At 50.0% G+C, this 14,464-nt stretch overlaps 1 protein-coding gene across 1 annotated transcript; it reads left to right on the forward strand.

The window, feature by feature from the left end:
• The first annotated feature begins 153 nt into the window (after positions 1-153).
• On the forward strand, positions 154-14,464 carry LOC144726407 (cerebellar degeneration-related protein 2-like). The gene is made up of 5 exons (XM_078605093.1): positions 154-641; positions 7,151-7,263; positions 10,720-10,868; positions 11,585-11,740; positions 12,389-14,464. Exons 1-5 carry the CDS (start codon positions 560-562, stop codon positions 13,575-13,577), a joined length of 1,689 nt encoding a protein of 562 aa, XP_078461219.1. The 5' UTR covers positions 154-559; the 3' UTR covers positions 13,578-14,464.

Below are 14,464 nucleotides of genomic sequence, written 5' to 3' on the forward strand. Positions count from 1 at the left end.
GGGGGGGGGGGGGATGCGTGCGTGCTGACGTCATCGCGCTGGGGGCGGAGGCCGTTGCCACGTTGCGCCGCCCTCAGGGTCCAGGTCGGAGTCGCGTGGGGGGTGGTGGCCGATCCCCTGGGGGGGTTACAGCGACACGCCGAGCGGACCGGGGCCACAGTGGGGTGGGCGGAGGCCCACGCCGGGAACAGAGCCGTGCCGGAGCTACGGCGAGACCGCAAGGGGATCGGGGCCACGGCGGAGCGGGGTCTCTGTGCGCCGAGACGAGAGGGTAGGGGGGGTACCAGGGCAGAGGGGGACCAGGGACGAGCTGAGTATCATCGGACTGGGGTCACGGCGGACCAGAGTCTCAGCGAACCGAGCCCACAACCCCCGGGGTTCGATCATTATCTCATTCACAGCAGCGCTGCAGAGTTTGACGTAACAATAAAGATCGCGAGTGCGTTTCATTGGGACCTGTAACGAAATTGGCAAATGTAATTGATCGTCTCCGACCGTCGTCTCATCTTACGGCAAGCAAAGTGGGACCGCGGGGACCCCCCACAGGGGATCTTGTTCGATGGAGACATTCGAGAGCAGCAGCAGCAGCAGTAGCGCCGCGGGACAGGAGCGATGGATGGAGCAGCGCGACCTGGAGCGTGGTGAGTGAGGGAGCGCATCACCATCATCACCATCATCACCACCACCATCACCTTCACTACCACCATCACTACCACCACCACCATCATCACTACCATCATCATCACCACCATCATCACCACCACCATCATCACCATCATCACCACCACCATCATCACCAACATCATCATCACCATCACAACCATCATCACCACCACCACCTCCATCATCACCACCATCATCATCACCACCATCACCACCATCACTAACCACCACCACCACCACCATCACCACCACCACCACCATCATCACCACCACCATCATCATCACCACCATCATCACCACCATCATCATCACCACCACCATCACCTTCACTACCACCATCACTACCACCACCACCACCACCATCATCACTACCATCATCATCACCACCATCACCACCATCATCACCACCACCATCATCACCAACATCATCATCACCATCACAACCATCATCACCACCACCACCATCACCTCCATCATCACCACCATCACCACCATCATCATCACCACCATCACCACCATCACCAACCATCACCACCACCACCATCATCACCACCACCATCATCATCACCACCATCATCATCACCACCATCATCATCACCATCACAACCACCACCATCATCATCACCACCACCACCATCATCATCACCACCATCACCACCACCATCACCACCACCAGTCGTGCTCGATCCACTGCTGGATGAACGTCTCCCTACCCCTGCCGCAGCCCACCTCATCCTGCTCCCATCGTCTCCTCTCGGTCGCTTTGGTGCCATCGTCGGTGGCCGTTCAATCGATGGCGCGGTTCGTTCGTTGGCGCGCATCGACGGTGTATCGATAGATCGACGTTAATGTGCCGCGCTATTGAGGGACTATTGATGTGGTGTTATCGATAGATCGACGTTAATTTGCCGTTCTATTGAAGGACTATTGATGTGGTGTTATCGATAGATCGACGTTAACGTGCCGTTCTATTGAGGGACTATTGATGTGGTGTTATCGATAGATCGACGTTAATGTGCCGTTCTATTGAAGGACTATTGATGTGGTGTTATCGATAGATCGACGTTAATGTGCCGTTCTATTGAAGGACTATTGATGTGGTGTTATCGATAGATCGACGTTAATTTGCCATTCTATTGAGAGACTACTGATGTGGTGTTATCGATAGATCGACGTTAATGTGCCGTTCTATTGAAGGACTATTGATGTGGTGTTATCGATAGATCGACGTTAATGTGCCGTTCTATTGAAGGACTATTGATGTGGTGTTATCGATAGATCGACGTTAATGTGCCGTTCTATTTAAGGACTATTGATGTGGTGTTATCGATAGATCGACGTTAATGTGCCGTTCTATTGAAGGACTATTGATGTGGTGTTATCGATAGATCGACGTTAATGTGCCGTTCTATTGAAGGACTATTGATGTGGTGTTATCGATAGATCGACGTTAATGTGCCGTTCTATTGAAGGACTATTGATGTGGTGTTATCGATAGATCGACGTTAATGTGCCGTTCTATTGAAGGACTGTTGATGTGGTGTTATCGATAGATCGACGTTAATGTGCCGTTCTATTGAAGGACTATTGATGTGGTGTTATCGATAGATCGACGTTAATGTGCCGTTCTATTGAAGGACTGTTGATGTGGCGTTATCGATAGATCGACGTTAATGTGCCGTTCTATTGAAGGACTATTGATGTGGTGTTATCGATAGATCGACGTTAATGTGCCGTTCTGTTGAGGGACTATTGATGTGGTGTTATCGATAGATCGACGTTAATGTGCCGTTCTGTTGAGGGACTTGATGTGGTGTTATCGATAGATCGACGTTAATGTGCCGTTCTGTTGAGGGACTATTGATGTGGTGTTATCGATAGATCGACGTTAATGTGCCGTTCTATTGAAGGACTATTGATGTGGTGTTATCGATAGATCGACGTTAATTTGCCATTCTATTGAGAGACTACTGATGTGGTGTTATCGATAGATCGACGTTAATGTGCCGTTCTATTGAAGGACTATTGATGTGGCGTTATCGATAGATCGACGTTAATGTGCCGTTCTATTGAAGGACTATTGATGTGGTGTTATCGATAGATCGACGTTAATGTGCCGTTCTATTGAAGGACTATTGATGTGGTGTTATCGATAGATCGACGTTAATGTGCCGTTCTATTTAAGGACTATTGATGTGGTGTTATCGATAGATCGACGTTAATGTGCCGTTCTATTGAAGGACTATTGATGTGGTGTTATCGATAGATCGACGTTAATGTGCCGTTCTATTGAAGGACTATTGATGTGGTGTTATCGATAGATCGACGTTAATGTGCCGTTCTATTGAAGGACTATTGATGTGGTGTTATCGATAGATCGACGTTAATGTGCCGTTCTATTGAAGGACTGTTGATGTGGTGTTATCGATAGATCGACGTTAATGTGCCGTTCTGTTGAGGGACTATTGATGTGGTGTTATCGATAGATCGACGTTAATGTGCCGTTCTGTTGAGGGACTATTGATGTGGTGCTATCGATAGATCGACGTTAATGTGCCGTTCTATTGAAGGACTATTGATGTGGTGTTATCGATAGATCGACGTTAATGTGCCGTTCTGTTGAGGGACTATTGATGTGGTGTTATCGATAGATCGACGTTAATGTGCCGTTCTGTTGAGGGACTATTGATGTGGTGTTATCGATAGATCGACGTTAATGTGCCGTTCTATTGAAGGACTATTGATGTGGTGTTATCGATAGATCGACGTTAATGTGCCGTTCTGTTGAAGGACTATTGATGTGGTGTTATCGATAGATCGACGTTAATGTGCCGTTCTGTTGAGGGACTATTGATGTGGTGTTATCGATAGATCGACGTTAATGTGCCGTTCTGTTGAGGGACTATTGATGTGGTGTTATCGATAGATCGACGTTAATGTGCCGTGCTATTGATGGACATCTACTGTTGTGGCGTTATCGTGGTGTGCTCTGGGACTGTTTTGCTATTTGTTGACTCGCCTAAGCGCGATAAATCGGACTAAATGTACGTATTGTGTATTTATATTTAGTGCCTTTCCTTATGGCATTTTCTCACATTTTTTTGCACCCCCATAGCTCATCGGTTTCATCCAGTCTCATCTCACTTAAATAAAGACCCTTGGTTGTGATTGTGAGTGTGGTGGTGGTGGGGAGCGAATTCGGCCACCCGCGTTCCATTCCCAATCACGGCCACCAACACCGCTGGCGAATATCTGAACCGGTCCTGGGCTCTACCCTAGGTCGACTCGGCCTCAAATGATTATCCTGGTGCGGTGTGTAGTAAACATCGCCACTCGGGAGACAAAGGCGGCCGGGCGTGTGTTGCTGGCCACCCCCACCCCCTCTTTGTCATTGGGGTCATTGTTGAATGCTTCGCTAGTGACGAGGGTGCATTCCGGATTTTAGGGCTAGGCAGAGACAGGCAGGCGCATATCTCAAATAACTCGTCGCGGTCACAATGACTGGCCCTGAATTAGATATATTATCTTGTACAGGTCCCCCTCCCCCCTCCCTCCCTCGCTTTATGCGGTAGTTGGTAGTAGATGCGTGCCAAAAAAAATGTGGGCGCACAAAACGAAACCGCACGAAGAGACAACTGCCTGCCTAGCCGCGAGCGCGCACAGTGTACACACAATGTTGGCCCACGTCCACCGATTCGCATGGTTGGCTACGTACGGTACGAAGGAAGTTCTACGTACAGGGACGCAAGGATCTATTTTCAACCGGGGTATGCAAGCTACGATTGTGTTTCCTCTCTCCTTCCTCCCGACTCCCTTTTACTGAAATAGCTACGGATGTGTTTGACCCGTATGCAATAGTACGTAGGCTATAACTATATTATCTTGGTTGCACAGTGTATTGGGTTTAGAGGAAGACAGTTTCACCACAGTGACAGTATTAATAAAATATATATATATTGAAAGGTACAATACTCACAATTAACTTATGCGTTTTACTTTCATGCCGGCTCCATCGGTCTAGGATTGTCTCACAACGGTATGCTGCTAAATTGATAAGATAGCCACAGATACGTTAATTGTGCCTGGTACATAGTAGACCGCAGGTAATTTTTAATTAATAGATTTTTAAAATATATATAGTTTTATCTGTTGATTCGGGGCCTCCTTGTGACCGACTGGGCCCCTATGCGTCGCACAACGCTGCACAATAACTTTGTTCAATGGCAGGGATTGATTTGCACCCAGATCTTGTGCTATTCTGTTGAACTTTATGACAATATATTCCACAGTTTTAACAATATTACCAAGGCTGACCTGAGAAATGTGTTTTATTGTGGAAAGAGTGACAATCTTAGCTGTGATAGTATAGAAAGTCTAGGTGGGATAGCATACATTACACTACATATAAATATAACGGTTTTATTGCCTTCCTGCCAAATTACCTGTCACAATTTCAATGAACGCTTTAACTAAACTCAGTTATGCCCGAGGCTGTTGTACACGGCTTATTTACAAGTGTGACAGGATTTATATCAAAGCACAACGTACTTTATAAATGTTCTATCCTGTTTGCAGTAAGTTTTGGCGTGGGTTTCGTGTAAATATTTTGTTGTTTTTGCTCGTGTTCGTTTGCACATTCCGATCCGTGTGACATCCGGTAACTGCCATCACTGCCGACGTCCTTGGGCTTGTGGTCTTCCTTGTAAAAGAGCCGGTTTAGTTCGGTGGACCTTGGCAGCTGAAATACAGTCCCGAGTCTCAATTTGAAAATCGATGGAGCGGCAGCCGAGGGAGAGGGGGAACGCCTGAGAGGGGGCGGGGCGTGCCACGGAGATGGAGCGATGGAATCGGCACTTTGCGCAGGTGCTTCGGAGAGCAATGCGTGAGAAAACAACGCGAGATTGTGACTGTTTTGGGGAAGGTTTTTCGTCCAGCAGTGGATTGATCATGGATGATGATGATAATATACTGTTGTCATGCGGGGGTACTGCTTTGGAAATTGCCAATTGTTGGGCACTTTTGACATTTGATTTGCGAGCGTTGTGTAACATGTGCTTAACGGCACTGGGGCGTTCCAGAAAACCCTGTGTATTTAACTGGCTTTGTGTTCATGTAATGCGATAGGACTACTGTCCCCGCAGATGTGGGACAAGAAAAACAGTTTTACCTACTACTGCCCCTCAGCATAAAGCCTAACCATGAATCCTAACTGCAAACCCAGACCTCAAACCCCAACACCGAACCAGAACTTTGTTTATTTGCAGCATCTGCAGGGACAGTCGTAGTCCCAGTCCAATATCCAAGCGTGCTTGGCCATTTGTAAAGACGGATTTTCGTTTTGTTATTTGACAAATCCTGTGGGATTTAAATTACCGTTCTCGTGATTGTGCAACTACTTAACATACCAGCCTGAATATTAGTCCATTCATTCAGTAATCCCCGAACTAGTGTTTATAATCCTCGAGAATATTTATCAAGGAAAGGCTCGGCAAGTCTCAAGACACTTTTTTTCACGAGGTGCCTGTGCCGTGTCGGCTTTGGCCAATTCCATTTTTGAAGGAGTCCTCTTTTGCCAACTGCCGTGGATGTAAACATAACAACGTTTCTGCCTTCCCAACGCAACACTTTCAACCAGAATCTGCATTATGGACTCGCAATACAGGAAAGTCTCACTGAGCCTCAAAGGTCCATTTTCAGCAAGCAGGTTCTTGCATTGGCACGTGTGGCCAATTCCACTAACGAGCGCTCGAGTGAAATACCCAGCGATACTGCATTGCTCGTCAGCGACGCTTTCCCTGTGTGCGGTGAAAGTGAGTCGGCTAGTGCAGGGGTCGGCACACCACGGCTCCGAAGCTGCATGCGGCTCTTTAAGGACTGCTTCGTGACGTTATTCACATGCATTGCGGCTCTTAAAATATTGAGTTATTTACCGAATTATTTGGGTTTCCAACCCCTGGGCTAGTGAGTTCAACGCATTTAGCCACGTTCCCCGAGTTTGTGAAGTTGGCTGCTATTCGTTGGCATACAACTCATCTAGAGTGCAACTTTGTTCTTGCAAACACAAGCTCACTCATTATTGGCCTCACTGCTAATAAAATCACACTGAGGCTGTATTGATCCAGAGGAGCGCATTCCGCACGGTGAAATGTCTGTTTCGCATGACGCCGCAAAACCCCCGCCGGGGACCGATGCTCGGCCCACGGGGGCTCCAATCACAACGCCGAGCCGGTGATGCCGAGCAAAGCACCGTGGGTAGACGCCTCTGTGTGCTCGTGCTCAGATGTGAAACACCGGCGGGCGCTAATGGGACGTGCTGGCCCGCAGAGGCTCCAATCCCAACGCCGAGCCGGTGATGCCGAGCAAAGCACCATGGGTAGACGCTTCTGCGCGCTCGCGCTCAGTTGTGAAACACCGGCGGGCGCTAACGGTACGTGTGTGTGCGTGCATGCGTGTTGCGTGTGTGTGTTCCATGCTGTGGTGTGTGCAGATTTGCAGCTCGCTGCCGAGCTCGGGAAGTCACTGCTCGAGAGGAACAAGGAGCTGGAGTGTTCCCTGCAGCAGCTGTACATCACCAACCAGGACCACGTGCTGGAGATCGAGGTGGGCAACGTGCGTGTGTCTGTCGCGCCGTGCGCGTGTCTGTCACGCGTGTGTCTGTTGCGCCGTGCGCGTGTCTGTCACGCGTGTGTCTGTTGCGCTGTGCGTGTCTTCCGCGCCGTGCGTGTGTCTGCCGCGCCGTGCGTGTTTCTGCTGTGCTATGCGTCTTGTCGCGCTGTGTGTGTGTCTGTCATGCCCAGGTGTGCCGTGATAAAGGTGTCGGTTCACGTGGTAAAATCTACCACATTGTGTGGATTCGTGATTTCTCGTTTTATTTCTGCACTATTCTTGCGGGTGATGGCAGCAATATGTTCAGATGCCAATGTCGAAGTCTGCTGGCCATGACAAGAGGGCTTCAGGAGAGAGTTGGTGTAGGAGGAATGTTTAAGCCAGGAGGTGTGATATTTGGGTCTCGAATGAGGTGTTTTAAAACATATTTCTAGAAATGTTCAATGAACATTGCAGCCAGTACAATTGCAAAAAGTGCTTCTTGAGGTATATTCTTGGTTCGTTATAATAACAATTATAACATTTAATTAACCATCTAATAAGCAGCTAGTCTGAGGACTCCTACTCAGGAGGAGGGTCCTGCATTGGGATGTTTGGCTAGTTTTATGTGCGGCTGGAAACCGGAGTACCTAGAAAAAGTCCACTCATAATGTGATAAGATCACTCTCTCAGCCCAAACACAAGGTTTCATAAACCTACTTACTGTTCTACCATCCCCTTCACTGATGCGGTTTTCACCAGGTACAAGTGGAGAGTATGTATACAGTGCACACGTGATGTGCTTTTGAGCAAAGCATGCAAAGTGCATTCGATATCATCAGCTCTGGGAGGCTAAGCAGTCTCGAGCCTGGTTGAGAGAAGTACCACCTTATGGGTGGGTTTTCTCCGGACACGACAGTTTTCTCCCGCAAGATGACAAACTCATTAAATGGAATCGCCCAAACTTGCCAAGGCTTTCATATTTACCGCGTGCGGCACCCGGCCAACGCTCGGTGCAGCAGTAAAACTTCTCAACGGCGCGAGTTCTACCCTCGCTCACAAGGGGAGGAGGCATTGGTGGAGCCGCACGGGAAGCAGTGCATGTCTGTGTGTGCGTAAAGTCGCGTCGGCGATAAGCGAGCCGTCAAACGTGAAGTGCAAACACCGGGGTTTTTTATCGCTTATGACAGTTTATTGCTTCAGATGGCAACAATTCGGGTGTCAAAGGGCACTGATTGGTGAACACCGGTGTGCTCGTGAGATGGGGGGCCCAAGGTGAAGGTTGCGCCGTGGAGATTGCGGCCTTTCCCAGGCTCCTGCGTCCCCCACGGTGTCCGTTCGGCTTTGGGAAGAGCGCCCAAGTCCGTCGTTGTGCGGAAGATTAAGGGGATTTATTGTCACGTTTGCAGAAACAAGTTTGAGCTGAAGCTGCTTCAGATTGGTTGTTGTTGCGGAAAAAAACGTCCTGATTGCGTGTTGGCACAACTGTTCGGCGCACAGGAGGCAGAAGAGAAGGACGCAGAAGGGGCAATTTGCCCCAGGCTTCACACAGAAGAGGTCCCTGACAACGGACCTGTTTTCTTTTTGTTGCTTTTGATTTAGGGGGCCTCACATAGCCTCCAGCCCCCAGGCCTTGCGATTCCAGGAACCTCTCCATGGCCCTGATTAGGCATGCAGTTATTCAGCCTGTACCACCCAGTGGCTCGATAAATTGTCACGTTTAGACGTTTAGAAGTCTCGATTCGATTCAAGAATCTAATTTTTTTTTTACATATTGTTTTGTCCGGCACAAAGTTCGCTAAACAATCATCGATATCTGTTTAAGGGACACAACTGGAATGGACAGGAGAATACACGTACCTAGTTATTGAAGGGAGACCAGGATGAAAATACTGAAATGAAAAGGTGGATGACAGCCGACGAACTGAAGAAAAAGCATCATCACAGGGTGTCTTGAAGAGGAAAGTTTTCAATCGTGGTGTCTCGCCTTCTATAATATATGGATTAGATGGAGCAAATTTCTTCTTCTTTGCAAGCTTGGTGTTACACCGAGATATATAGAGAGCATAGCGTGGATTTGAGAAACATGCAGAGTAAAGGTATAATATTTGACTGTTAATTAAAATAAGTGGGTTTTGGCAGGACACATCTCTCGAAGGGATATGTATGTTGAACTTCTTTCGCATCGTACGTAGCCAACCTTGCTTGATGGCCAGTGGGTGAGAATAACTACCTATGTGGCAGCCAAAGGAGGAGGTCTCCCGTGGAGTTGGGAGTGGTGGGAGCTGCTCATGTGCAGGTACCGGGTGCATCGTTGCATCGCGGAACGGGGGAGGCGTTCCTCTAATAGTGGATTGATCATGGCTGATGGTAATGACGATGGAAATGTTGTTTCCTGCATTTGCTGAAAAGGCACCAATGAGCATAGCTTTTACATGCAATTTTAATAAATAATAAATCACCGATACTTACATGTATGACATGATGCGCGTAGCGTGAGTTTACGGATCGCTTTCAATAAAATAATCTGTGCGGCATTACGCGGTTCTCTCAAGCGAACGGTCTCAGTCGTCACGGCCAGGACAAGCATTCATTATGAACGACCTCGCTCGGCTTTCAGTGAAACCATTGTGTTAGCAAATGAATAATTGAGAATCATGCAAGACTTGGGGAATCGGCCTCGCCATTGCCACGGTGACCTGGCGGGCGGGGAATTATTATTTTTTTCTGGTCTCGACAGTTCGTTAATTGTCACTTAACGAGCAGCCGGAGTTTCACGATGAGCTCGGGCTCATCTCTCCTCTGTAGCCTCCGTCTGTGCTTGTGGCTCCCTGGGAAAGCCACGCGGTTAAGAACCACGGCCATCCATTTACGCGACTTGAAAGACGGCAACGGTGGTGTCGTGTGCGCATGTGAACCTGGCATTGTGGAGGCAGCGAGGGTTCGGATGGATCACGCACATTTTTGCGACTCTCCTGTCCTATTGAGGCGTCGAGATTCCTATTCCCTGGCTGTCCAAGAGAAGGTGGTGTACAGCAAATTTGGATTAATTTCATCTGTTCCTCGCTGCCCTACGGTCTCCTCCCACATGGCTAAAAACTCTTAACACAAAATGCAGGACCCCCCTAAAGAAAGGGTCCTCATACTTGGTTTGGCTTCCTGGGTAATTAAACTATAACTATTAAACTAAACTTTTATTTTTTACCAGGTAAGGCCCACTGGCTATCACAAATGATAGCTCAACGAAGTGGCTTATGTGGAAATTTCTAACAGCCAAATACTCCAAATTAATTATTATTAAAGGTACCGAGTGAGAGCAAAAGTCACGATCCACAAGTGGGCGGGCAGCCTGTATGAGTGAGAGAGATGCGGTGGGACGTGGGGGGGGGGGGAAGCCGGGGGCACAGTGACCCCAATCTGACTACTGTTCCTCCACCCCCACCCCCCTTACTTGACCAATCGCCTGTGCAGCACCTGACACGGCAGCTGGAGCTTCTGCGCGAAAACGGCGAGCGACACGCGCAGGTGTACGAGCACCTGGACGTGGCGTCACGTGACCTCGAGCTCGCCAACCGCCGGCTGCTGCTGGAGGGACGCAACTCGCAGCAGAGGATAGCCGGGTAGGCACCGCCACCGTTACCGCCACCGTTACCGTCACCGTCACCATCATCACCATCGTCACCGCTGTGGCACAATATGCTCCAACGCGAATGGAAAACTGCGCGGTCGTTGTCATCGTCGTTGTCATCGTCGTTGTCGTCGTCATCATCGTCGTCATCATTGTCGTCATCATTGTCGTCGTCATCATCGCCATCATCATCATCATCTCGCAGTCACAACCACTTGGGAAGAGGGTCTTCGTCCAGCAGTGGATCTATTGTCGCTGATGATGATAATCATGTTTTCAGTTTTTGTTCCACCACCACACATTCCGCTTGACAGGAGGTGATGGGTGGGGCTCGGTGATGTCATCGGCATGATCAGTCTCATCACGCTGGGCATGGCTTGTGGGGGGTTTCCGGCCTTCATTTTTAAAGGGGTTCAAGTAATCGACCACAAATAAAGTAGATTTACGATTTTTTGTCGATTTATTGACCTCATAATTTAATAGTCCCAGCTCTACAGTTTCTTTAGTTCTGGGGTGGAGCAGCAGTACAATGATTTCTGCACCACATTGTGAACTCAGCCACCTGAGTTCTGTTCCTTTGGCATCGGTTGTAGTCGATTACAATCTTTAGTCAAGGAATCAACTTGATGGACTCATCCCCGCAGCCCTAGAGAGCGAGTGCCTGACCGTAGCATGACGTGCGTATGCGCGTGTGCGGCGGCGGCGCAGGCTGTCGGAGCAGGTGGAGGGCCTGCAGGCGCAGGTGGAGGAGCTGCAGAAGCAGCTGGAGGAGCTGCGCAGGTCCGGCGAGGCGAGCGTGCGGCGCGAGAAGCGCGAGCGCCGACGCACGGTGCACGGCGTGCCGGTGCTGCACGACATACGGAGGCAAGCTCGCCAACGCACACGCCAACACACACGCCAACGCACACGCACACACGCACACGCACGTCAACGCACACGCGCATACTCCGATTGATGCTCCTGCTGTTGTGGAGTGACTCATGCAGCCAGCTATGGCTGCAGGGTTTTGGTAGTGCATGTTGTTTATGCCATTTATTTTGAAAATTCTGTCACAGTTCCTATGATCACTGTTTCATTGCTTTCATGGCTTTATTTTGGTGATTTCGAAAAGTATATTGGTTTAGCCATGTTTGTTTGTTGTAGTACAGAGTTAGACTGATGGCCTTAATCTAAGTTGTCTTGTGGTTGTTGTTGTTGTTGTTGTTTGACTTGCATCCCACTGGGATTTTTGCACACAGCGTTGGTGTACGGTGATTTTTTTTCTGCAACATTTTGCTGTCTTTTCTTGGATTTTCTGTTTGCACTTAGTCACATAGTCACTTTAAGATGTTTTTTGTTCATGTTTTTGTTTCTTGTTTGTTGCGGTTACACCCGATTCAGGAGCCGAATGGCTCACAGGGCTATACTGTACCTAATAAATGAACTTGAACGCGAGGACTATTTTGGATCTTTTTTACAATGTGATTTTGATGACGACGGTGATGATCGTCCGCCGTTTGTTGCCACCGACAGGTATTTGGGAACGGAGCGCGTGTCGGCCGACATCCTGGCGAGCGGCCAGGACAGCGGCGCTGACCAGCGGGAGAGCGAGGTGCAGCGCCTGCAGCGCTCGGTCAAGTCTCTCAGCGCCAGCCTGGCTCGCGAGCGGGAGCGGCGCGGAAACCTGGACCTGGAGCTCGCACTGGCGCTGGCTGAAAACTCCGACATGGACCAGCGCCTCGTTGACCTGGAGCCCTGGCTGGAGCGCACCCAGGAGCTGGAGAAGGAACTGCTGGAGATGAGCCGGATCCGGCTGTCCGAGGGCGAACGCCTGCAGCGGCTGCTCGCGACGGCGGAACTGGCGGCCGAATCTTTGCTGAACGGGGACCGTGGCGTGGGCGATATGGATATCGCGAAGCTGCAGAGCCTGCTGGGACACCCCGAAGCCGACACGGGGTCCAGCGCCGGGAGCTGCCGGGAGCTGGGGGACGGCACCGACGGGGATAAGACCGCGGCGCGCCATGCCCACGGCTCTGTGGACGAGCCAGGTCCCACAGCCAGGGGTCCCGTGTCCATCCTGAGCGAGGTGAGCGAGCAGTACGCCGCGCTGCAGGCTCGCTACGAGGATCTCCTGGCCAGGATGCACGACCGGAGTGCGAGCCTGCAGCACCGCGCCGTCCAGACCGGCTCCGCCCACTCGGTCGGGCGGAGCAGGGAGATCGCTGTCGCCGCCGCCACCCAGGCAACCGCCGAAACCTCGGACGTCTCGGGAAGCTGGGCGGACATCGGCACGGCGGCTGATTGCGGTGCTTCACACCGTCCCGACGAACTCCCCCGCCGCGAAGAGCCTGAGAGCGGAAGCGCCGCGTTTGATGCCGCAGGAGCCGGCAGCGCGGTAGCGCCGTGCGCGGAGCGCGGCGCCGCTCGCGCCCTCGAGCGCGAGGCCCGGAGCGACACGCCCGCCGGTCCTCGCCGACGCGCTGCGTCAAGCCATGGCAGCCGGAGCGCGGGCGAGGCGTGTCCCGGCGGAGGTGCCCTCGGGGAGCCGACGGAGAGAATGGCAGTGGACGTGGTGGTGCAACACGTCCAGAGGGCGGAGCGGGGCGAACAGCCCGAGTACAAGGCACTGTTCCAAGAGATTTTCATGCACATTCGGAAAACCAGGGAGGACATTTGTGCTGCCAAGGCTTTGAGGGGCACTCCCAGGCCCCAGCACTCATAACGCTGTCTCTCCATTCAGGTGTAACCGAAGGTGGCGCATTGATAGATGCAGTGAAAGCTTGGATATAAGCACAGCCCTTGGGAGCTGATATCCAAAGTAGTGTGTTCGTATCAGAAGTTGCCCATCCCCCCCCCCCCCCAACCAGTGCAACGTAAGCATGTGTTGCTCATGTTAGTTGTGGTTATATCCAGTTTATACTGTATTTCTAAGCAGTGATGTAAGAAGTTATCCCAACACTGAACAATTAACACTGCAAATGATTCATTTGGGATTACACATGGCAACCATTGTCCCGACTGCAAAAATTTGGCAAGTCCCTCCTGGAAAAGTGAGGCCTTCCTTTGCAAACAAAAATAATACCGGGGCGGGCGGGCGGGCGGGCGGGTGAATCTTCTCCGTACCGAACGAAAGCTCTGCAGCGTGGTTCTGTTGTAAGGCAGTGCTGCTACTGCTGCTGATGATGGTGGTGACTTTAGATTTTTGCTTTACACGTACTGCCCACACAGCCCCTGCTGTGTTGTGAACCAAAATCAGTTATCATCAAGTTACTTGTTATTGTTATTTTTGACACTTAAAAGAGTGCGGTAAAGGTTTCCACCAAGTGTTGAAACCAACCAGGTCACTAATTCATTCATAACGAATGCAAATGTCTAACAAAGCAGTAATTTATTTGTATTAATTTATTGTGAAATTAAAATGCAGGTATTTCTTGAAGTTTGTAGAGAAATGTTTATCTGCAGACTTGTAATGAACATGAACAGCATCAGACCATGCGTAGGAACAAACAAAATGCTACGTCGTGTGAAAGTAAATTAAGTTTAATAATTTGAGGTTCTTTAAAAATTATTACTGTGTACACTGCCTATAAACATAAATGTATAAAAGCG

This window comes from Lampetra planeri, chromosome 23 (assembly GCF_965212315.1).
Source record: "Lampetra planeri chromosome 23, kcLamPlan1.2.h2, whole genome shotgun sequence".
Lineage (NCBI taxonomy): Eukaryota > Metazoa > Chordata > Hyperoartia > Petromyzontiformes > Petromyzontidae > Lampetra > Lampetra planeri.